This window comes from Eptatretus burgeri, chromosome 12 (genome assembly GCF_056783735.1).
Source record: "Eptatretus burgeri isolate ZD-2024b chromosome 12, Ebu_testis_v1, whole genome shotgun sequence".
NCBI classification, from domain to species: Eukaryota; Metazoa; Chordata; class Myxini; order Myxiniformes; family Myxinidae; genus Eptatretus; species Eptatretus burgeri.
In genome coordinates, this window is record NC_140972.1 from 31,117,545 (window position 1) to 31,142,006 (window position 24,462).

The window sequence follows — 24,462 nt, forward strand, 5'->3', positions numbered from 1 at the left end:
CACCTCGCTCCCCATTGGCCCGAGAAAAAGTGGGCGTGAATGCTTTTTGATCCATAAATTTGCATATAGCGATCGCCCTCCAACGCCCTGGAGGCGGGGCCAAATCGCCCCTCGCTCACCGATTGGACGGAACAAAAGTGGGCGTGTGTCGTTTTTGATCCATTTTTGAAGTGGAAAATCCGTGGTTTTGTACACGCTGTTCGGCGCGCGCCCTGCACGAGTCCAACACCGGTACCCACAAGCGGCGCAAGAACGGTGGCGATGCGACGGTTGCGAGGTGTGACGTGAAGCGGAGCCGCGGTGGGTGGTTGATGTTGTGGTTGGTGGTGGTAACAATGGCGGTTGGTCCAAAATAAAGATAGTAAAAGAAAAACGGCTATCCTGAAGAGTCGCAGCACGCATAAATGACATGTATTCCCACTAGACAACGGGTTTGGGCCTAACTACACATATACTTACCGAGATACCTCACCTAAGGGACCTGAATGGTGGTTTGCGAATTTGGTAACCACAACAATATATATATGTGTATATATATATATATATATGTATATATGTATATATGTATATATGTATATATGTATATATGTATATATGTATATATGTATATATGTATATATGTATATATATATATATATATATAATTTGTGTGTGTATGGATGTATGTCACGTCCTGTAAACAAGGGAATACTCAGAGCCTGCACCTTACGGCCTGAGAGATGGTCCAGGCTGTCTTTTGAAGCACTGCGTTCAATTTTACTTCACTTTGACATTCCCCACAAGGTCGTCAATATGAGCCGAAACGATGGCAAACCCACAAGGAAAGCAAATGGCTGAAACACGCATTTACCTTTTAAAGGATTTATCTTATCATGAAAAGCACAAGGAAGAAGGTCGACAAGATGCTTTCACAACGGAACAAACCATTTGAGTCAAAAATACACAAAGGAGAATGGAATACGTGAACTTAATGTTTTTGTATTCCATTTCCCATATTCCATGTTTTTGCATTACAGGCTCGTGCAAGAGATAACACACAGAAACATATAACAAGGCAGGGGGCAAGAGGAGGGGGAGAGGGAAGCGCAAAATAATGTGGTAGCAGACAATGGCAGCTTTGTGTAATGGAGAGGAATGGGGCGGGATACACGGGGTAAACAAGATGGTACTACAGGGACTTTCAGGAAGGAAAACAGGGAATTTGAAGGAGGTGGGTTTGGGGTGAATTAACGGGGGTAATAAAGATCAATATTTTGGATGGGGAAAGGATAAGAGATGGTGGTGAACAGCTGTTTTAAAGACCTGGAGGGAAAAGTGGGATTGAAGAGAGTGTGAGAGTTTGTTTCAAAGGCGGGAAAAAAGAGGAATGAAAGAGTGAAAGTGAGTGGTGATTCTTAATTTTGGCAGGTTTTTTTTGACCGAGCTGTTTAGAGACCTTAAGTGTCCTGAAGAAATATAGGGGGGGGGACAAATAACAAACAGAGCGGAGGGTGGGGGGCAAGGACGGAGAGTAGATGGGAGAAGACAGAAAGACCACCGACCTGCCTCTGGTGAGAGAGTGAAAGACCCAAATACTCAGCTTCATTGTGGGAGATACAAATTATCCTAAAAGTCTTGTTTTCCACAGAGTGAAGTTAATTACGATTCATGCTGTTTCATCAAAATGATTCCGCAAAGAATAACAGTGATGATGGAAACAAAATAATGTCTGAAATCCATTTTGTACCCTCATACCATAAATATGGCCTGGAGACAAACACCGCCCGGACACGTCTGGAGCCCAAACCTGCCAGACACATCCGGAGCCAAGCCATCTGGAGACAAACACTGCTTGGACACATCTGGAGACAAACACTGCTCGGACAAATCCAAAGACAAACTCCTGTCTGAGGACAAACTTCCGTCTGGACACATCCGGAGACAAACTCCAGTCCGGACATGTCTGGGACAAACTCCCATCTGGACACATCTGGAGAGAAACTCCCGTCCGGACATTGATACCGCCTGGACACGTTCAGAGACAAACACCACCCTGATGCGTCCAGAGGCAAACTGTCCAGAGACAAACACTGATTGGACATGTCCAAAGACAAACTCCCGTCTGGACATGTCTGGAGATAAACTCCCTCCCGGAGACAAAAACTGATCCGATGCATCCATCGACAAACACCGCCCCGATATGTCCGGAGACAAACACCGCCCCGATGCGTCCGGAGACAAACACCACCCTGACGTGTCCGGAGACAAACACCACCCTGACGTGTCAGCAGACAGACACCATCCCGACGTGTCCGGAGACAAACCCACCGTCCGAATATGTGCAGATACAGAGAGAGAGAGATAGAGAGACAGACAGACAGACAGACAGACAGACAGACAGACAGACAGACAGACAGACAGACAGACAGACAGAGAGAGAGAGAGAGAGAGAGAGAGAGAGAGAGAGAGAGAGAGAGAGAGAGAGAGAGAGAGAGAGAGAGAGAGAGAGAGAGAGAGAGAGAGAGAGATAGAGAGACAGACAGACAGACAGACAGACAGACAGACAGACAGAGAGAGAGAGAGAGAGAGAGAGAGAGAGAGAGAGAGAGAGGTAGGTGTGGGAGGAGGTAGCTGCACTTTATTGGGAGAGGTTATGGCAAGAATGGAACAAAGAGAGAAAGAGAGAGGTGGGGGTAGGGGAGTCAGCAGAGATAATGCTTTATGAGCAACACACACACACACACACACACACACACACACACACACACACACACACACACACACACACACACACACACACCCACACACACACACACACACACACACACACACACACACACACACACACACACACACACACACACACACTTATTATTTTATACTTGTCTCCCCCGAACGATCTCAGCAAATAAACAGGTGAAATGTAAGTTTTTGGAATTCCTTTTTCGCCTTTTGAGGACCAAACCTACCTCCTGATACTTTAATTAAGTCTGCATTCCTTTGAGCACTACCCACAAAAATCCATGCCCAGGGTGACGTTTCAATCTCCAAGTACAAAAGCAACTAGAACTAGAAAGACACTCGATAGGGTGGATACTTCCGCCAAGCTGATTAGTTTACGTTTTGTATCCCACTGATATGCCGGATCTGGATTTGGACCTGAACTAAATTTTAAATCGGCTTGTTTTTTAAATCTTCTTAAATGTTAAATCTTTTTAAAATAAACAATTTTACATCTTCTATCCAACTCATCCACGAAGTTTCATCCGAATCCCTCTCTAACTTTTTGAGAAATTCTGTTCACAAAGAGAGAAGGGGGGGGGGGGGAAGAGTGAGAGAGTGAGAGAGAGAGAGAAAGAAAATACATAACCTCCATCCATCTTTGGTGGCAGATGTAACGACACTCATTGAGCACATAGTCTCACATCGCACGTTCATTCTGAACAAAAATACAATCGTTAACCGAACATGCCACTATTATGGCCCACTGCTATTTTTCTCATTTACCGGTGTCACCACCATGCACCCTGTTATGTCACATAATTTCTTTGCATGGGCTACAAATATCATAAATCAGATCATGGTTCAGATATGGACTCCTCCACCAATCAGTACTTCCCACAATGAATTTAAGTTGTTCAACCGTTAGATTGAATGGACAAGGTGTAAATGTAATACAGGCTTGATTGGCCAAAATGGCCTCTTTCTCGGTCCAAGTTCCTTGTGTATATTCCACAGGTCCCCCAGGACTTTTGTTGGAGACCTCTCGGAACACTCGAGGACGTGTTTCCTTCATTCCTTTTCCAGATAGATTTTTGAAATGCTTCTTAAATGAATTACGGCCCCATGCTGTGCATACTCGAACATGTGCAAAGGATATAATATATTTATATCTAATATATAATTTGAATTTTTTGTTTGTTTATTTGTTTGTCTGCACGCGCTAATCTCCTGAAGGGTGAAAGATAGGAGGAAACCTCTGAAACAAAAAATGTCGGGACGGGCCCCGGGAAGGTTATGAGCTAGTTGGCGAGGCCCCTCGGCCAGGGGTGGGGTGGTGTTTCCCCCTCACCAACCTCCTTCGGCTTTCACTGCCATGGCCCAACAGGGAACTGATACTGGGCTCGCGTCAGACTCATGTACAGAAGATTAAATTCATTCATAAAGAACCCGGGCAACGCCGGGGGCATTCACCTGGTGTATGTATGTATGTATATATATATATATATATATATGTATGTATGTATGTATATATATATATATGTACACACACACACACACACACACACACGTGACTGCTTCCGCCATGTTCTTGCTTGAAGCTGGGGTCTTCTGGCTCCCTGTAATTACGTCCTATTGACCTTTTGCTTTAAAATTGATGCTTTCTTGGGCTCATGGAATTATTGAGTGGTGAGGAAATTCCTCACTGATCGCTCTGAAATGGGAGTGCAAGCTGTTTTGGAGTTTGCTAAATCTTTACCTGATACACATTTCCCACGACACGCAGCCTACGGAAGCAGTGAAACACCTCGAGACAAAGAAAACAACGTTAGGAAGTGAAATATCGAATTGGTGAGTTTATAGGTAACCTGAGCGACCTGAACTTAGGAGACCTGAAAGACGAGGTGGTGTGTGAAGGTTTTATTTGGCCAAAGTCTTTCACGAACCGACTGACCAGGCCTGACGTTCAGGATGTTGGTGATAATTCACCGATACTTCGTGAAAAGCACATCAAGATCTTTGAGGTCGACCAGCACGGGCGAGCAAAAGGGACAGCCAGCTTAACTTCCTCATTTCATCTCTCAGACTATACATCCCTAAACAATTCTGGATATTCATCAGACTTACTTCATTGCTGTGGGTTTTCCCCAGGGATCAATTGTTGGATTCTCTCTATCTGCATGGATTCTACCAACCCACTTGGTACAATTTTTTGAATTTCGACATCACCTTTCATTACAAGGCTTATGATATGCAGATGTACCTGATGGCATGACTCTCTTTCACATATCTCCCAATTGCTGTCTCTAAAATTAAAATATAGATGTCCATTGGCAGTTCAGATTGACACGCTCGTCCTTGAGCCTTGATTAGTCCTTACAAACATCAGATTGTGAAACCTGGGAATCACCATCTGGTCTCTGTTTGCTTCAACGGTCTCAAATCTCTGTGTCACGATGGACCCAACTTTTATTCATTTATCATAGTCTGCCCATTATAGCTATCATTTATATAATGTTGCCCAAGCAAGATCAATCAATCTGTGGTCAACTGAACCTTTGGTTCATGTTCTCTCAACATCTGACTCAGATTACTGTAATGCACCATTAGCAGGTTTATCCCTCAAGCCCTTACAACTCATCCAAAAGATATGGCTGCTCGGCTCGTGATTTAGGCTCGGAAATTCGATCACTTCACTCCAATCTTCAAAACACTTCACTGGCTCCCATTGCGGCAATGTATAGATTTCTAAAATATCGCTGATGACCTTCAGAGCCAAATATAAACCTTTACGACCTTTCTTGCCAAATCATACTTTACACGGTCACACCCTCCCTGAACACTACGGTCCAACAACAGGGATGTCTTGGTAGTTCGTCTTACTCTCGAAAGGATGAAGACTTGTGGTGATCGAACATTCTTCAGATGTGGATGGAAAAGTAATCTTAATCATCGAGGTTATAGTATCGATCTCCGTCGGAGGACAGGTGCAACGATGGATGAAATAAACATGATTTTCATCGTGTGTTCATCACCATGGAAAGCAAGAAGAGGCTAACGTTTCGGGCATTAACCCTTCATCAGAGCAAAATATGATGCAAAGTTTAAATCCCCTCCCCCTCACCCACCACTTATACAGAAGGAAACCCTCAAAACTGCATACATACTGTACATTATACATAGATACATAATGAGGGGTACAGATTCAACACTCCATTTTGAAGTGAGCAGTCGAGGGAAAGAATGAGGCACTAAAGGCGGAGGAATGGGTGAGACAATGCAGGTTGGTCGACACGAGATGCTTTACCTGCATATTGGATTACTTGGAATGGACCCTTTGCGGGTATTTAAATAAGGAAGAAAATATCTTTATTCTATGATTGATTGAATAGAAGTGTCATGCACATTGTTGCCTGCCACCAATCACCGACATTATTCAAATCATACTAATAAACTGATCATCATGACGAAGCGCTTTGGGGATGGCCAAATTCAATGGAAGGCCGCTCGGGTGCATGAAGGGGTATTTACACGAGTCAAGCTATACTGAGATCAAACTGAAAGATTTATGTTAAAATGCTCCAAAATAATGCAAGAGATGAGGATTCGATTTTTTTTTCCCCAGTGTACGTAAACGCGTTGCTACTCCACACAGGGTGACATTTTGGAAAGGAATAAAACACTGGGAGCCTTGAACTCAATCGATAACACACTTTTATTGGCAAAACTACATCTGGTCAATGCAGTCGCACAGGAATAACTCCACAAACAATCATACATTGATAATAATTGATCTTTTACAAGTGCAGATTTATATGTCAAAAAGGTCCACCACAATTAAAAAGGCGTAATTGGAATACGTAATTGCCAGTCGGTAATTGAAAAATACGAAATAACATTTTATATATATATATATATATATATATATATATATATATATATATATATATATATATATATATATATATATCTTTATATTAAAGTTTCAATGAGTAAATAGATTATAGACTCTCGTTAAGACAAATACCTGCCAAGGTGATTTGCGATAAGGTGAACAGTACTTTTAGACACGAATGCAGGCCATATGTTTATTTTGTACTCAAATATGCTTCTCTTTGCAAGGGATCACAAAGAAATTTGAAGCAGGCTCATCATGCCTGCAGTGCACAAACACCTGATTAAATAAATCCGCCACAACAAATGACCTCATTTGTCTTCTTCCTCGTCTGGTCGGCAGCACTCACGAGCATCTGCAGTGCGTTTCTCCATGGTCGACCATGATGAAGAAGGTGTGATTACGGCTTTCTAGGGCAGACTAATACAGGGACCTGCACTGCTGTACATTTGTTCATGGTTTTGTAGTCCTTGTAACATGACTGTTCATTCGTTTTGATTGTTAACAAAGCTCAGTCGCTATATGAGGGCCTACGACATGAATTTCAGGAAAATGTTGTCTTAAATGCTTATCTGCATTTTCTGCAACTTGTTCATAGTTGTGTCATTACTTGGTGCGCAAAGGCCCAGTATGTATTGCCCTATAATGACATGATCTTAAAGTTAATTTAATATCAAGGAATCACTCTTAAGACAAATTTCCCCGCAGAATTTCCATTCAGCTTAACGCGAGTCCACTGTACATTTTTGTAATAATCTCTCAGTATATTTTTCTAGATTTAGTATTTCTATTTAGCAAGTGAGTAAAACAAAGCCCACACAGTGTGAATCGGTATAATTATGTGAGGACATCATTGGTGCTTTTAGGGGGACTTCAGAAGCAGGAAGAACAATAAACTTCTCTTAGAGTACAACTTACCAACACGATACACGTATATTGCACTTTATAAAGGATTTAAAACACTATTTACACCAATTTAAGTACCAGACTAATAAATGCAAGTCGTAATTGTGGACAATTAGATTCTGAATATATTCCCAATTAATAACGTGAGCTGATGAAGCTCGACATGTATTTACTCTCATATTTACATCTGTACATGTATTACAGTCGTTTTAGGGAAGGCTTAGGCCTGTTATAGGCGGAGAAAGCCAAAAAGCCACGGTCATGCTCGAAATGTCCCACAACGTCGAATAACAAATCCGCTTGCATTTCATTTCAGAACCTCATAAGTCACCACTTCAAATGGCCACACATTCCATACATACACGCACGCTCCCATCTGGCCTGTGGACAATAGGGCCCCTAGTGTGACTACGGCTGCGGAAGAGGGCCTACATTAATCACAGGCTTCGCCGCGGCACACGGGCCTGCGGCTAGGTCCGGGCATGCTTGCAGCTGCAGGGAAGAGCGGCTGCCTGCTGCATGTATGAAGTCTCTTCCCGTCGATATCAACGGCGTCACCAAATCAGAAGCTTTGTGTATGAAGAATAAACAAAGGGATCGTGTACGGCTTCTTTCACTATGTTAACATCACTATCGTAATAACAGAGTCCTCAAATTGTGTACTACCCATTATTAAACAATTATACTTCTTTGTCCTCTCTGATAAACCATCATATATGTACTACTTAATTCTAAGAAGCTTATTGTTACACCCGGCATGCTTGATAAAATATATATATATATATATACATATATATATATATATATATATATATATATATATATATATATATATATATATATTATTTCCATGACTTGCCGTGGAAAGGAAGAATGTGAAGTGAGCACCGAATTTATTTTTCAAAAGTGAAGCTTCGATGCTTCCCATGCACTTGATAAGGGTCTACGTAAGAACACCATCTCCTACTTGCCATGACGTCTAAGGACTCCCAGCTGAGACATAGCCATCTGCAGTGGTTTTCTAACCCTATAAATATGATACTTCCCACATTGAAGTGTTGCGGTGTTGAAGTGCAGCATCATGTCCAAAATTATTTTTGATTTGCCGAATTGTTTTTTTCTGCTCACCAGGAAATAAAGGCTCAAAGCAGTTTCCACTGCCTATAGGAAGAGAACCCTTTGACAACCAAAAAGCAGGAGACAAAGTTTTTTTTTTAAGAATAATGCGAGCCAATGATTGGTGCCAAAACCTTCTGGTGAACAACACACCAAAATACTCATCTCCAGGTAAACAAACTTGGATACACAAAAAAAAAACGCTCCGACGCAGAAATGTTGGGAAGCATGCCGAGCTCACGGAAGGGCTGTAGAAAAAGGTCCTGCTCCTTGTAACCATTAGAGTCCAATTTCCACGGCATCTGGTACATTGAAAAGGGCAGATGGTGAAGAATCTACCCAAATAGGTCTCAATTCCTAGTTTTTGGCTTACAATTCACTGTAAAGACCACCGCAAAACTCCCGGCAGGAGACGCACGAGCCATCCAGCGAGCCCTGTTGAGTGCACTAAGCCACGATAAAGGTACGGTGCACAAAGCCGCATCTCAATGTTTTGTTAATTATTATCTTATAACAACCTCATAAAGCCGACACGTTTTCCTTATTTTTACCTTCTAATGGGTGATATTCCCCTGAAAGCGTTGGCTACTCAGTGATTCAATAGGGAGTAAAGAAATCGCAGGCTGTTAATTCTTAAGGTGAAAAATGTTATTATATCGAAGAAAAGCAACTGTCAAGGTGTTCGACCAAGAAGGTGTTGAATTAACCTTGAAATAGTTGTCGATGCTGCGAAACAGAATGAGCACTTCCTCGCTCTGCTCCTGGCCATGAGAAACCTGGGGAGATCCTTCACGCAGTGCGCTTTCAGGAGACCCCTCGGTTTATCAGGAGCTCACAAGCGGCAGGAAGTTGCACTTTCCTCAACGTCGGCCGTGACGCATCTCAGGAAAGATTCGTTTTTTTTATTTTCCATTTCGATGGACCACACATGCTGAAGAATGCTTTTAGAATGAAAAGGTGCTTGAACGTCCAGACTCTCTTCAAGCTTTGCCACCAACATATCTTACATTACTTGAGGAGAACGCCGCCACGCATGTGTTGCTGTGATTGCACAAAGTGGTGAGGAACCTTTAAATGGAAATCCATTGAGAAAATGCTTTTCATTAGGCGTTTCAGCACCTCTGGCTTCAATCTCCTCTTACACAATAACACAAATATCCACTTTCAACATATCTAATCTGTAGCTATATGTTGTACAAAGAAACATTTTTTCCATCTCTGCTCAGTATCAGCATCATATAAAATGGACCATATTTGTTCTTGTAATAATCCTTTGAACAACTAGAATTAATCATTTCTTTCAATCCCAATCAACATCATAGTCCCGACACACCATAATGCCGATGTTGTGCTTCTTCCTACCCCCTTCAGTGTTATTCAAACAATGAAGTGCTGTAGACCCGTTATACAAATTTCTGGTGTGCCAAGGTAACTCACAGGTTCTCAGAGTGGGTGGTGGTCCATGGTCAATGCTAAGGGGAGTTGCCTCCATGATCAACATTGAAAAATGCAAAAGTTCACCCAAATGGTGCATCTTTGTGCTCTGCGTAGAAATGAGATGTTACGAGTTGAATAAGCTAAGGTAGTTGTGATAAAAGGTATGGGGAGAGGGAGAGACAACTGCTCACATTGATTTTGAATAACCCGAAAGATACCTTTATGAACATCAACAGATCTGAGACCATTTACCTCATTATGAGAAACTGTTTTCTGTGACACAACCTTGGGCACGGCCTATTTCAGTTGGTTCCACCAATGTTGGCGGTTCCATGCCATGCACATGTCTCATAAGTCAGAATGTGAAGTCACCAACTCTTTTGGAGGTTAATTTTGAAGCCGGACCCCTCGGGTACGGCAGGAGTGACAGCAACGCAGCTTGTACATGAGGAGCTGGCAGAGGTTGAGCCGGCGAACCAACTCACAATAACGTGTCGTGTCTCGACAGCCCCCTGCACACAGTGCCAAGGGATGCACAGACATTAAGCAGAGACAACAGTTGCCATTTAATTCCATCATTATCCAGCTGGAATCACAAGCTGCAAAGGTAGCTGTCATTCCCTTCAGACTGCAGACTGGCATTCACTAATGTTGTCATTAATTGATGTCATCATTCAAGTGGCTTTGACACTTTCCTTGTCTGGTAGGAATTAAGACAGTAAATTTTCCACGCAAGCTATGATGTTCATGCCTCAATGTTGGCAGGGTCAGACTGGGTCACGTAGCAGGCTGTGACCTTTGCACCCATGGGCAATGACTTGCTGCCACACTGCTTTTACATTTTACAGATCAGAAACAAAAGAGCCTGCAACATGTCACAATTATCAATTGTTCTCAGTAGCTTCAAATTTGGTGTCCTGGTGTGAACTACATGAGTAGCAATTCCTTTGATTATTTAAAAAAACACCACTGACAGGTGATGGCCATGCATGCACAACAAAAATTGATGGTATCATGCATTGATTCACATGAAGAGCAGGTTGTCAGAACATCAGGAAAGTTACTGGATTATGGGGAGAACGTGGGTGTGAACAACCAGGAACACAATTGGGTGGTGACATTACTTGAACGTAAACTCGTCCTCACGAGGGAATGCATGTTGGACTGAGATACAGTAATGAATTTGGTCCATGGGTTGCCTCATTATTAAGGCGTGGCTGTTCTGCTGATGCAGCACACATGCACATTTGGTCAACAGTCAGTCCTTTAATTTCATATGCAGCATATGACTGCTGGTTGCATCATTTGCTGGGGAACAGCTGTGCCACCCACTGCAAGATAGAGCAGGAATTTGTTATTTATTCAGGGTGCCGGCAAAAGCTCGTCTATTCGCAAAGGACACCTTGGGATCTTCAATGTCTAATAATGCTGGCAGATGAGATGCCCAGTTTTACATCCTTCTAAGGGAAGACACACAAATTGATGTCTTGCCCTGCCTGTGAAACACCAGGGTGAGAGTTTACTGGGCCGAGATCCGAATCTCGGCTGGACAGCCCCCACCCCCAGGCAAAAATAGCATTCCTTTCCTGTTGTAATTCTTTGAAGACTACTGTCATAGGACCTGTTACCAACTATAGTATGTGAGAGTACAACTCTCCTCTACTATAGTTCTAAATGTAGTGTTTTTGTCTGGGCAGAGGCAAGCATGGATACCTCTAGGCTACCTTGCTCACCCAACGGTTGGTGATGGGGTGCCAGAGCTTTGTACAGGGCAAGAACTTGCAATTTGTTTAGAGTGCCGGTGACAATGGCCTGCACTTCGCAAAAGACACTGTGGAATCTTGAAAGAACTCATGCTATCAGGCAGGAAACATGGCTTATCGTCCATCCAAGAGACGGTGCACTCATTAATGCAATTCTCTGCCCGATAAACACCCATCCCACAATTTATAGTCTGGTCATAGGAATCAAACCCAGACTGGAAAGCTCCAAGGTAAGTGAAAGTAAACGAGAGAAATGTGACATGCTACCCAGGTTACACATTTCAGGAGTTCCACTCACTCATTGAGGCCTATTGATTTGGTGGTAAATCTAGTTCATATTTCACAGAAACCCCCAAAGAGGTCTACAACAGTCATTCACCATAAAATGGCTCTTTCTGGCATTTTAACCACTTCCACGGCCATAAATTCATTGAGAATACCTTGCATGACCCCAAAGGGAATAGGCTGCTCAAACACGTGGTCATGTTACAAGCGGTTCCTGAGATCACATGACCACAGATACGAGTTTTCTCTTCTCTTTTACCGAGTTTATCAGTTTCTACATTATTAGAGTTTCTACAGCGATTCAGAATGATGGCAAAATGTTGGGATTCAAACCAAAACATCTGAACATTTTTACCATGTGGGAACAGCTGGTCAAATGGAAGCTGGTTCCACAAGGGTTATGACAGAATGAATTTCAACCATTCATATTGTGAGTGGTGTACTCTTGCGAGTCACCCAGGTAAGGGCGAGACAGGCAATGAAAGAAGCAAATGGCATTCCGATGCAATCACCTTTCATGGATGATTAATGCTCAGCATCGCAGCCATACTTCCCTGATGATGCTGCCACACCAATATGCGATTCCATGTCCCATGTTAATTAGCTTATCATTTCATACTCCTTAATGTAAAGACTCAATGATCCTTAAACATAGTGGAAGGAAACGAAACAAAGAAAGGACATTACTCTGACAGCTGTGCACGCAAAGGACACAAAGACAGACAGGTATATAGGTTACCTCGCATAACTGCAACGTGTAACATTCCGCAATACTTTTACAAAAAGGTAGACTAGACTAAATAAAGCAAAGACCCCTGGTATCTGCTATTGCAAGAATCCATCGTGAGTACACGTTTAGACAAGTGTCTTTCCAAGGAGACAAATGTTCAACTCCAATGTCATGGAAAGAGCGACTTTAAAGCACCAAGAGAAACTGCTCCAGCTCAAAGGTTAACCGTGGATTTGAGCAAGAACAGCTGGGGTTAGAAAATGCCAACGTGTGGCTAAAATGTCCAGCTTAAAGTATGCAGACGATGCAGATCTGATATCTACTGCCTTTTATCGATGAAAAAAATCTACGGTCGCCATCTTAACCACATATTATCCTGCTGTTCTCACCAGTAAACCGTCAGGAAGCGCTTCGAGCTTCCTTCATTGAGGAGTTCTTCATCCTCCATTTCCCGTAAGACAACCGTCTGCATAATCTATGTTGGACAGCGCATTTATGGGTGTATATCTGCATCACCGATGGATTCGTGTTATTTGCTTAGCCTCTCGTCATTTTCTCAGCAGTCTCGACACCCTTTCAACATTTTGGTCAATGTATCACCATTTTGAAAGCATTTTGCCAATTTGGTCAGTACTCCACCATTTTGGTCACGCTCTTGTCCTTCTAGGTTATTGCATCAGCATTTTCATCAGCCTCGCATGGTTTTGTTCAGTTTGCGAACAGCTCGGTCAGACCTCTGCCGTTTTTGTCAATTTCTCGGCATTTCAAAAGCCTTTTTGACATTTTCATCAGTTTTCCCCACCATTTTGGTCATCCTCTTGTCATTTTAGTTTGTCGTCCACATTTTCATCAGCCCCTTATCATTTTGGCCAGTTTGCTATTTTTGTTTGTGCGACCATTTTAGTCAGTTTTGTGCTGTTTCGGGAGGCCTCGGGCGATGAACCATCCCACTGGCCTGTGAATAACGTCAACTTTGTCTCAAAGGCTCTTGAAGAAAGATATTTTAGGCAAGCAGCTGCCTTGGTGCACAATGAGGTGATTGTTGTCTTTGTTTGTTTCAACCAAAATTAAGGAGAAAGTAAAGTGAAACGTGTATATCGTAGAGGATTGGCAGGGAACTTTGGGATACAACACCATGTTATGGAAAAAAAAAAAAAAAACCCAAAGCAGAGTTGCCCACATACTTTGGACCACACGGATTTTCTTAAGATAATTCGGTCTGTTATGGCTTGGTTTAAGGCTGCCAAGGCCCCTGGTGAAAGCTCAGTAAGTGGCACATGTGAATTTTCGGCCCAAGCAGATACCCTGCTTTAAAGGAAAACTGTCAAACATTGATGACTTACTGTTTTCATTCGATCACTCCTCAGATAAGACTGTCTGTCCCCTTACTAGTCCACATTACCACGGGAGGTGATTAGTCATAAGAAAAGCTTAAGCTTATTAATTCCCTGAGAAAGCACAGAACATGTTGATGCCGCCTGGGGCGACGGCTCCATTTGGCCAAGTGTTCATGAAACTTGTTGCAGAAGCTTTGGGGTCGCCAAGAATTTGATACTAAACACATTTTGTTTGGCAAAGAATGTTTTCGTCAAGCAAGTGACTTGAATTTGCTTCAACAGCATTGCCTTTGGGGGTTCTTGGCTGTTAGTCGAATCCTATAACTATGAGCTATCATGTGATGCAACTGAAACAGAATTTGATAATGGCATGCAAATGAGCTGATTAAACACAAAAAGGGCAAGTAGGATAGAAAGGCACAATAATAAAGAAATAGCAACAATAATTAACATATCTACCATATATAAAACAATGTGTGTTTGTGTATTTGTTTGTATGATGTCTGTTCCCCTTCAAAAGGATGATTTGAAGAAGGGTTTTAAAGGCCAATCTTTTCACACAACTGTGTGTTCACTTCGCTCTACTTTTTTTTCTGGATAAAAACAAAAATCTCGAAAAACATTTTCCATAAAAGAGTAATTACGTCGCTTCTTTTGGAAATGTAGACGGTGACTTGCAACCGATCCTCAATGGCGGTGCGCAGAAGTGTTGAAAAAAATAAATAAATAAATGTGAGGCACAGGGAGGTGAAATTCACTGCACGTGATGGATAACGCACGCAGAGTAAAACGAGTATTCATTGACATGCGTGTGATGTCTAATAAATAAAGAAGATGTAGGCACACCTGACACTAGGCCGAAACTTCAGGCTTTGGAATGCTCACGAGGTTGTACGGCCCCTCAAAATGAAAGGTCTCAGAAGATAAAGAAAATAGGGTAACATTTGTGTTTGTAGTGTTTTAAATTCACGTTTTTTTCTTGATACAAAACATCATATCTTCCAGTCTGTGAATATTTTGAGTAAAATAATTCCAATCCGTCATTCTTGACGAGCTTTTGTGCTAGTGATCATAATAATAATAACTAGAAGGGCACTCGGTAGAGCGCATACCTCCGCCACGCAATGGCTGATCCACAAGAACATATCAGACCCAATACATTTTTGAAATACCATGCTCTACGGTACTATATCGTTTTTGGCCACATCTCTCAATGGTGGAGATTCACTTCAACAATTAAATAATTCTCGAATCCAGATCCGATTCGGATCTTCATCAAAATCGAATGACTTCGTTCTTGTCACATACCGAACATGTCCACCAAGTTTCATCCGGATCTGTCAACAACTTTTTGAGATACAATACACAGAGACAGACACACAGACATAGAGGGGTGAAAACATAATCTCCTTCACCTTCGGTGGTGGAGGTAAAACATAATGGACACTGCACACAGAGGTATCTTCCATGTGATGCCATTCTCTATCGGTACAAGTCTAGCATACGGTCACGTATGCTCCCATACCTAGACATGTTCTCCTGATTCATACTTCACTCTGATGCGTAAGATTCAGCAAATGACTCTCAAGCCACTCTCGCTGATCCTGCTCACCAGATTCTCTCAGCGAGGGAGTCTCATGAGTGGAGGAGGCCAGTGGGCTGACCACGTGCCTCGTGGTTGCAGCAGGTTGACCATCATCTCAAGGAGATGGGGATGGGCCTGGCATCTGCCTGGGGGATGGCCAGACGGAGGTCCCTGGAGTACCGGCGGAAAGTGGACGCAGCGACGCGCTGTTCTGGCACATGCTCCCATACCTGACCTGACCTGACTCTCAAGCTCATGAGTTAGGAGTTAGATTCCCCTCTCAAACTATTTCCACATTGTAAGTCTGTTGCTTCCCTTCACCTCTTTTGGAGATATTTACAGGGAAGATGTCCTCTCACTTGCTTGTGGGTAACGAGAAGGTTAACGCATATAACCACCACCTTATTGCAACATTTTCAGGTGGCCATTGTATGTAGGAAAGCCATAGTCCTACTGGTACCGAATTGGTTGCATATACCTTCCAAACACTCTCTTAAATGTGTTTACACACATGCTGTGCAAGCCTTGTCTGGAAGACCATTCCAAAAATTTACAACTCTGTAAAAGACATTTTATCTCACTCTCAGTCTTGCTTGTGGCTTGATCATTTTCTTTTGCAGGACATCCTAGTTTGACACAATAAAATGAAACAGATCATTAGGATCAGTCCTGTCTATACCATTTAAGATCTTATCGACCTGAAGCCACTCCACTCGAGCCTCCGATAACACAAAGATGGCAACTTGAGAAATCTCAGGGGGGTCTTCGTATGCCAACTCAGACAAGCTTGTAATTACTTTGTTCACCAATTATGTTGTACCTTCTCAAGCATCTCTACGTCATGCACCAGACATGAATTCCAGATTACAAAACAATATTCCAAGTGTGGGCGCACATTGTACAAGGCCACAATAAATTATTTGTCACAACATAAAAATGACTTCTTGAATAATCCCATGACTCTTTGGCCTCCTTACAAACAATGCCTGTGTGAACAGAAAAGTTTAAGGACTGGTCGAAGGTCACCCGTAAATCCTTTTCTTCTATTTGCAGAGGCTCCGTCGCATACCATGTGCCATTCTGTGTACACTCTCCTGATGAAATTTTACTTTGGAACACAAAATGCCTCTGGTAGACAAAGGGATACTCTTACCTGAGACTGATTTTACCTATTGCCAAGAACTTTGCCATTTGACAACATAAAACTTGATTTACCAACTCTGACAAGTCATATCAGGTGATGACATCACCTTTGCAGGATCCTTCAGTCATACTTGGAATTGATTGTATGGAATACTTTGGTGTCCTTTGCAAGCCTTTCACACAGTTGCCATACAACCTGAAAGGTCAGAAACGTGGATCGCACCTCAGCAGTGAGTTTCAATATTCCCGGCGTGCCTTGTTGTTAAACTTTATTTCTAACTTCCTTGTGGGTTTCTGTCTTGGTTCTTCCGGTATTTGTGTTTAAGTACGAGTCTCTCACCGCTTTATCAACCAAAGATGAGAAAGAAGTCTGACTGTTCCAGTTTCTTCCCCAAAAACTGATTTATTTTGGAACTATTTGCCTGCTTTTTACTTCCATCCTTCCTTCCTACAAGTTAGGTCTTTTTTTTTTTTTTTAAAAAGGACTTCAACAGATTATTTGCAGCCACTTTACCGTGAGTGTATTTTAGTCTCACGAGGGGCCAAATCCAGAACAAAAGAGTAACAACATTAACAATGAGGAGAATGAGGAAGAAGGAAGAAGATAAAATAGGAATAAAATGAGGAATGGGAGGAAGAAACTCCTCACCCTTCTCACAGGGAATAATGTTGCAGCGTCGCCAAGTCATAGGCCGTGGTAACCAGGCACAGTGAGTCTCCGGCACCGATCGTAACCTCGCGCCATGTATGCAGCTCACACGCCTTGCCTGGAAGCCGTGACTGCCGCAGGTCGCCGTGCATTGTGTCCACGGGCCGGTGTGCCAGTGTGCCGTGCACACTCCCGAGCTGCAGTTCTGCTGAGGCTCCGGCCTGTAAGAGGCCCAGTGCACACAAAATCACCGTGTTTCATCCATGAATAAAGCTGCCACCAACAATTGTGTTTTATACCTTCTCATTTCATCAACACAGCAGTAATAAGTCTAACTAACAAGTAGATTAATCTAATTAATGAACTTGGTAGTTATTAGTCTAAGCAGTAGCCTGGTGTTGGCTCAGTGTTTAGGGTGGCGGCTTGGGATCCTAGGGTCCTGAGTTCAAGCCCCGTCGGCCGCTGAATTAATACACTAGGGGGTTGACTCAGCCCGCAAATAGTGATGCAAACACAAGTAGACAAACTTCGATGCACAAAACAACTTGCAATGACATGGATGCATGCACGTCTATACTGACGAAGATGTGTACAATAAAACGTGCGCACACACACACACGCACACACCTCCAACAATTGCAAAAAAGACAAAATAAATATATAAAAAGAAATATCAACAAATGTACACCAACAACTGGGAGAATGACAAATGAATTGGAAATACAAAAAAAGAATTGGACAGATTGGGGACAGACAAAGAAGGCTCATTGGAATGGCTAAGAAGAGGTCAGCTGAATTGGGGTGGAGAACGAATTATAATAAATGTCCAAGATGAAGGACACTAAACCAATGGATTTAAAAAGATGGCTGCACTGAGCCTGACAGACAAGTGTAGATTCAGCAAGACAGAAAAAGGAACTACTAGTCACCTGCTTTTGGGATGCAAAAAACTATTATCAGAACAACGTTACACACAACGGCACAACAAAGTATGCAAAGTGATTCATTGGCATATCTGTAAAATTGTCAACATCTCAGTTACAGAAAACTCATGGAAACACAAACCAAGGGTAATGATTCAAAATAAGGATGTCATGCTCATGTACGACCTGACGATCCCATCGAGTGTGAACAGAGAAAACAAAGCCTTACGATTAGAGTAGATCTGAGAACGAGTGCAGACTCATCACTCACTCACCAACTGACTGACTGACTGACGCAACACCATTACAATAGCTTTCCACGAATAAGTCCCTCAATAAATTCCCAAGTCCACATGTAACAAGCATAGCAGGAGGGTTTTCCAGCAGGTGGAGGGGGGTTGATCCCTGTGGGAGTATCAAGGAGGGGGTGTCCCCCTCCCTTAATGCAGGGATCCAGGGGTCCTCTCCCAGAATAAGAAAAATGGAAGTTACAGCATTTCTGAGGAATTACTGACATATTCAAGGGCACACACATGCTGGGAAGGTGGGAGCCGGCCAGTTTGAAGGATGGCAATATGTTCTGAGATATTAAAGCTTCAACATGTCAAAATGTCAAGTCAGGATTTTGAGATGAAGAAAACATTTGCATATCATGCATTTTATCATGAGCCTTATATGTTTCTGTACAAAATAAGTGATATAAGCCTTCCAGGTCCAAAATGGCCCTGGGGTCCAAAATGGCCCTGGGGTCCAAAACACCACACACACACACACACACACACACACACACCTAATCCAGGGTCCAAAACGCCCCTGTTGTGTCTAAAAACGTTGGGTGAGATCTCGAACACCCACAGGGTACAATAGATCCACTGCCTACAAAACACCCCAGGGATCTAAAATTTCACGACAGTCCAAAACTCCCCCTGGGGTACAAACCATCCCAAGGTCCATAATGCCCCTTGTCATAATAGGCTCCAGTTGAGACACCCTGAGTCAAAACCATATCTTCGATTAAGAGTAGTTCGAAGTTTTCTGTGGCGTTTTGAATCCGTTCACGGTCCCCAAACTCATCATAAAACTAGAAGGGCAGTTGGTTGAGTGCATTCCTCCGCCACGTAATGCCTGATCCACGAGAACATATCGGGCCCAATACATTTTTGAAATATCATGCTATATGTCGTTTTTGCCCCTATCCCTCAATGGTGAAGATTCACTTTAAAAGTTAAATAACTCTCGTATCCAGATCCAGATTCGGATCTTCACCAACATCGAATCGATTCGTCCTTGCCACACACCCAACCTGTCTAAGTTTCATCTGAATCCGTCCACAACTTTTCGAGATATCCTGCACACAAACAAACAAGCAGACAAACAAAGAAACAGAACGAAAGGGGTGAAAACATAACCTCCTTCACCTTCGGTGACAGAGATAATTAACTAGTAATTCTCTTATCCAGATCCGGATTCGGATCTTCACCGAAATCGAATAAGTTCGTCCTCGTCACACACTCAACGTGTACACTAAGTTTCCTCTGAATCCGTCTGTAATTTTTTTTCGATATCCTGCTGTGTATTGTTTTTATCTCTTTTTGTCAATGATGAAGAATCACTGAAAAAATTCTGGTATCTGAATCCGGATCTTCACCAAAATCGAATCAATTAGTCCTTGTCACACAGCAAACATCTCCACTAGGTTTCGTCTAAATCCATCGATAACCTTTTGAGATATTCTGCTCACAGTCAGACAGACAGACAAACAAGCCGGTAGGCGACATGGGTGGTCGCTATATAATTGCATACTAGTCATACAGTTTTTGATGGATCGGGCAGAAAATTTTTGACAAAGAGGTTGATTATAGTACGCATAAAAGTGTGCAAGCTGATTTTAGAAAAAAAAATTTTTTCGGATTTTTAATAAAAATTTCAAAGTCCCGTTACTAGGCAACGATGGCATCCATAGCAACGGTGCTCAAAAGCATACAACTAGATCCTGGTATGGACCTACCTGTCAAGTTTCATCAAAACTGGTTGACTCCTCTGGCCTCCACAGCTGTCCATTACAAACAGACAGACAGACAGACGGAAGACCTGAGAATAACGGTAGTCTGGCGACCACCCAACAGACAGACAGGGGTGAAAACATAACCTCCATCCACCTTCGGTGGCAGAGGTAATTAGATGTAAAAAAAAAGACAAAAACGCTTTCGCTATATCAGACAACCTTGTCAAACTGTGCTTTACCAGCCACTTGAGGTGCAATATTAAAGTGGGGTATACATCCCATGAAACCCACTCACGAGTGGATATGGCAGCCAAAAACAGTAACTTGCACGCGCGCACGCACGCACGCACGCACACACACACACACACACACACGAATGCGGATACTTTGAGACCTGGGAGGGCTCTGTTCCACTTTCTGAAACCCGCATATGCAGATAACCACACACACACACACACACACACACACACGCACACACGTGCACACACACACGCGCACACACGCACGCACACACACACACACACACACACGCACGCACACACACAGGAATGAGGATATTTTGAGACCTGGGAGGGCTCTGTTCCACTTTCTGAAACCCGCATATGGAGATAACAACCAACGACACACACACACACACACACACACACACACACACACACACACACACACACACACACACACACACACAACAAAACCCGCTCCAATCGTATCAGTGCGATGCTAAAAATAAGCATCATCATAAAATATTATACAAGCAGAAAATGAAAGGAAAACAACCGAGCAATCAAGGAATCGTCCATGGGACCGCGTTTGTCGGTGATCAAACAATAATGTATAATCCTCCTCAAAATGAAACGAACATTCCACTTGTGAACAACAACAACAACAACAACAACAACAACAACAACAACAACAACAACAAACCAAAAAGACCCGCTAATGCTTCTGGGCAATAGCAACAATGCAAGGATTCCATAAACGACATCCGATTCAAAACCAAAACGAGACGCTCATGTCGCCAACGGGATGGACAAAAGGGCGAAACAAATGCACACCCTCGTGCGGGCCGCGGCGAGCACGGGAGAGTGCTTTTCCTGAGCACTCCATGAGAATTCCATGTGACAAATGAGGAGATGGGTGACTGGTTGTGGTCTAATATGTGGAAAACAAACGGTTCATTTCCATCCCATTTGTAATCAAGTCCCTTTCTGAATTTTCCCATTGTGGCGGCACATGGAGAGTGCGGAACGTTCTCTCCACCAGGGAAATCTGGCCCGCATTATTCCCAGATGGCTTTCGGCAGCACGGAGGCGCCTGCTGCAAGTGGTCATAAATAACGGGGGTTGTATCATCGGCATATATAGAACGGGCTTTTTGGGTGGAAATGATCTTTTCAAATGGGGACCCCGATCACAATAATACGAAAGTGAGTTCTTACATTGGAGAGCATCATAAAACGATGTTTGTGCTTCGGCGTTGCATTGCTGGTTTGCAGTGCGTAAGGCTCGTCGACTACTTGAGGCCAAACTTGGAGGACGAAAGCACAATAACATATTCTGAGCTTTCACCATCTCATTCTAACAAACTTCTCAGGCACCTGCTTAATGAGCTGCAACTACTTCTTCCCAGATGACTTCCATTGTGGGATCGACAGATGACCTGCCGGCGTTGCACTCCCGTTCTCCATCCGATGCACCTCCCCTGACACTGGAACAAAACGTTGCGCTCTCATGAGACACACTGTGAGCACGAGTGGTACTCTACCATCAAGATGCACTGGATTTGTAGGATTGTTAAGACGAGTGGCACGACATTACCATACATTCCAATGCAACAACAAGCGCAGCAATGACAATTTGCACTCATGCACGGTCAGGTGACTCCGTAACAAGTAGTTCAAGTGACACCAACTACAACTGAACGGTGAAGTTAATCTATAAAGATGATCAACTCACTATGCCATTGCCATTGAACACACAGTAGTTGGTAGGATTTGGTGTCATATGAGCAAATGCTGAGGCTTTTGACAAGTGTCTTCGAAAATAGAGAAGAAAAATTGGAGGAAAACTTTGGCATCACGCAAATGCTAACCCAACACCATCGCATAAAGCTTCTTCCCTGAGTTTACAATTTCAAAATTATTTGAAAACAAAGAACAAATTTCAATCGATTCGGTGAAATATTTTGAACGTGATAATTAATGATGAATCGACACAAAATAATAGAAAAGTGTATTTTGTTGAAAAGATCGACACTCATGGAAGATCTTCTTGGCAGATGGTAAAATGGAGACAAACTGATAGTGAGGGCTGTGGAGCTACAGGTGGACACAAGCTGAGGAATGAACGAACAGGAAGAGTAGAAAAGTGTAATTTCAAGATATATTTACATGAAAAAGTGAACTTAAGAAAAAAAAAAGTAGAGATATGATGGAGAAACACAGGAACCTGCAGGCCAGAGGGTTGGGTTAGTTGGGTTAATGGAGGTAGAAAAGGTCATGGGGAGACTTGAGAAGCAGTTAGGGAAGAAAGATATGGTTTCCCCATTTTGTAAACTCAAAATTTGAGGGTATATTTTTCTTGATACCATCGAAAGGCTGAAGAAGAAAGATCTTGCCATCCAAATGAGCCTCAGGAAGATTTCAGACCCCTATCAAGGACAAACTTCAAGATGCCATTGGAGTCGGTAATTTTTCTTTTCTCGCCTAAATTTTGCAGGCTTTTCCAAAACACGAACCCAAAATAAAATCGACCCGAGTGATTTTGGTACTTCAATCAATTAGTAGAGGATCCGAGACTGCCACACACGAACCTGACCCCACGCTGACACCTCCCACCGAGTACAGCTGTCATTGTTGCATGCCACCTCATGGATTGGAGCTTTCTCAATGGACACACAGCGTGATGGAGGCAGAGAGGTCCACAAGCCAGTCGCTCTTCTTTGTCCGCAACTTACATCTCGCCGTTGCATTCCGGTGTGACAATTGCAGACACCCCATGGGGCCTCTTGCCAGCTGCAGACAACAATTACATCACAACTGAATGCTCTGAAATTTAATTTACATTTGCATGCATCTGTTTGTTTGTTTAACCAACATGAGGATGTTCCATACTTGACCTGGACCTTTGTCAAGAAAAAATCAGAGAAATTTACAGGATGTTGATGATAAAATAGTCAGAATTAATTTTTACATTGTTGGCAACCAGTTCTCACAATCGCATGTTTCTTGGTTTTAGTATGTGCTGAAAATCATGATGGTAGAAAAATGAGGGAACAAGGAGGGTGGACCAGCAAATGATTATGAAATAAATTGGCAACCAAAACATCAAGCCAGTTAACATTTACAGACAATTGGTTGTCCAGTGTGGTGATGTTTTCCTGTCAAGGCCATCCCTACCTGAGTGGTGAAAATCATTTAGAGATGGACAATAAAGTGAACAAAATGAATAACACGCTGCAAGACCTGCCACCTCGATCTCAAGCGACTTCGGGATCTCATTTTGTTGACCAAAAGTGTCCAAAGATAGAGAATGCCTAGATAAATGTAGAAGTACCATTTTTGTACATAAACATAACATTTTTTATTTTAACATAAAGTTATAACGCTGGCGTGGACCACAAACCAATGAAGCATGTGACGCTTGCACAGACGGGCAGGCAACCTTGCGGATTATCTACAATGTTTATATCACGGGTGATTAAATGTTACGATGTCTGCAGGGTTGTTCTATGTTAAAGAGCAACTCTTGTGGATAAAGGTTGCCATCATCATCATCATCCTGAGTGAGTGGTTCATGCTCTGTCATCCTCATTCTGAGCGAATGGTTCGTGCTCCGTCATCATCATCCTGAGCAAATGGTTCGTGCTCCGTCATCCTCATCCTGAACGAGTGGTTCATGCTCTGCTCAGTCATCCTCATCCTGAGCAAGTGGTTCATGCTCCGTCAACCTCATCCTGAGCGAGTGGTTCGTGCTCCGTCATCCTCTTC

The 24,462-nt window shown here is 42.8% G+C and overlaps 1 protein-coding gene across 4 annotated transcripts in view; it reads right to left on the reverse strand.

Annotated features, from left to right (window-relative positions):
- Positions 1-6,396: 6,396 nt before the first annotated feature.
- The window catches only part of LOC147015359 (ADAMTS-like protein 1), a 317,312-nt gene continuing 299,246 nt past the window's right edge, over positions 6,397-24,462 (reverse strand). For 3 of the 4 annotated variants that reach the window (XM_085850036.1, XM_085850033.1, XM_085850037.1), the window contains 4 exons: positions 23,286-23,487; positions 22,072-22,181; positions 17,547-17,767; positions 6,397-10,566 (listed from right to left, as the gene is read on the reverse strand). In XM_085850036.1, coding sequence (XP_085706162.1) covers positions 10,442-10,566; positions 17,547-17,767; positions 22,072-22,181; positions 23,286-23,487 — 658 coding nt within the window. In that variant the 3' untranslated portion in view covers positions 6,397-10,441. The remainder of the gene's footprint in view (positions 10,567-17,546; positions 17,768-22,071; positions 22,182-23,285; positions 23,488-24,462) is intronic. The other variant, XM_085850035.1, reaches the window with a different exon arrangement.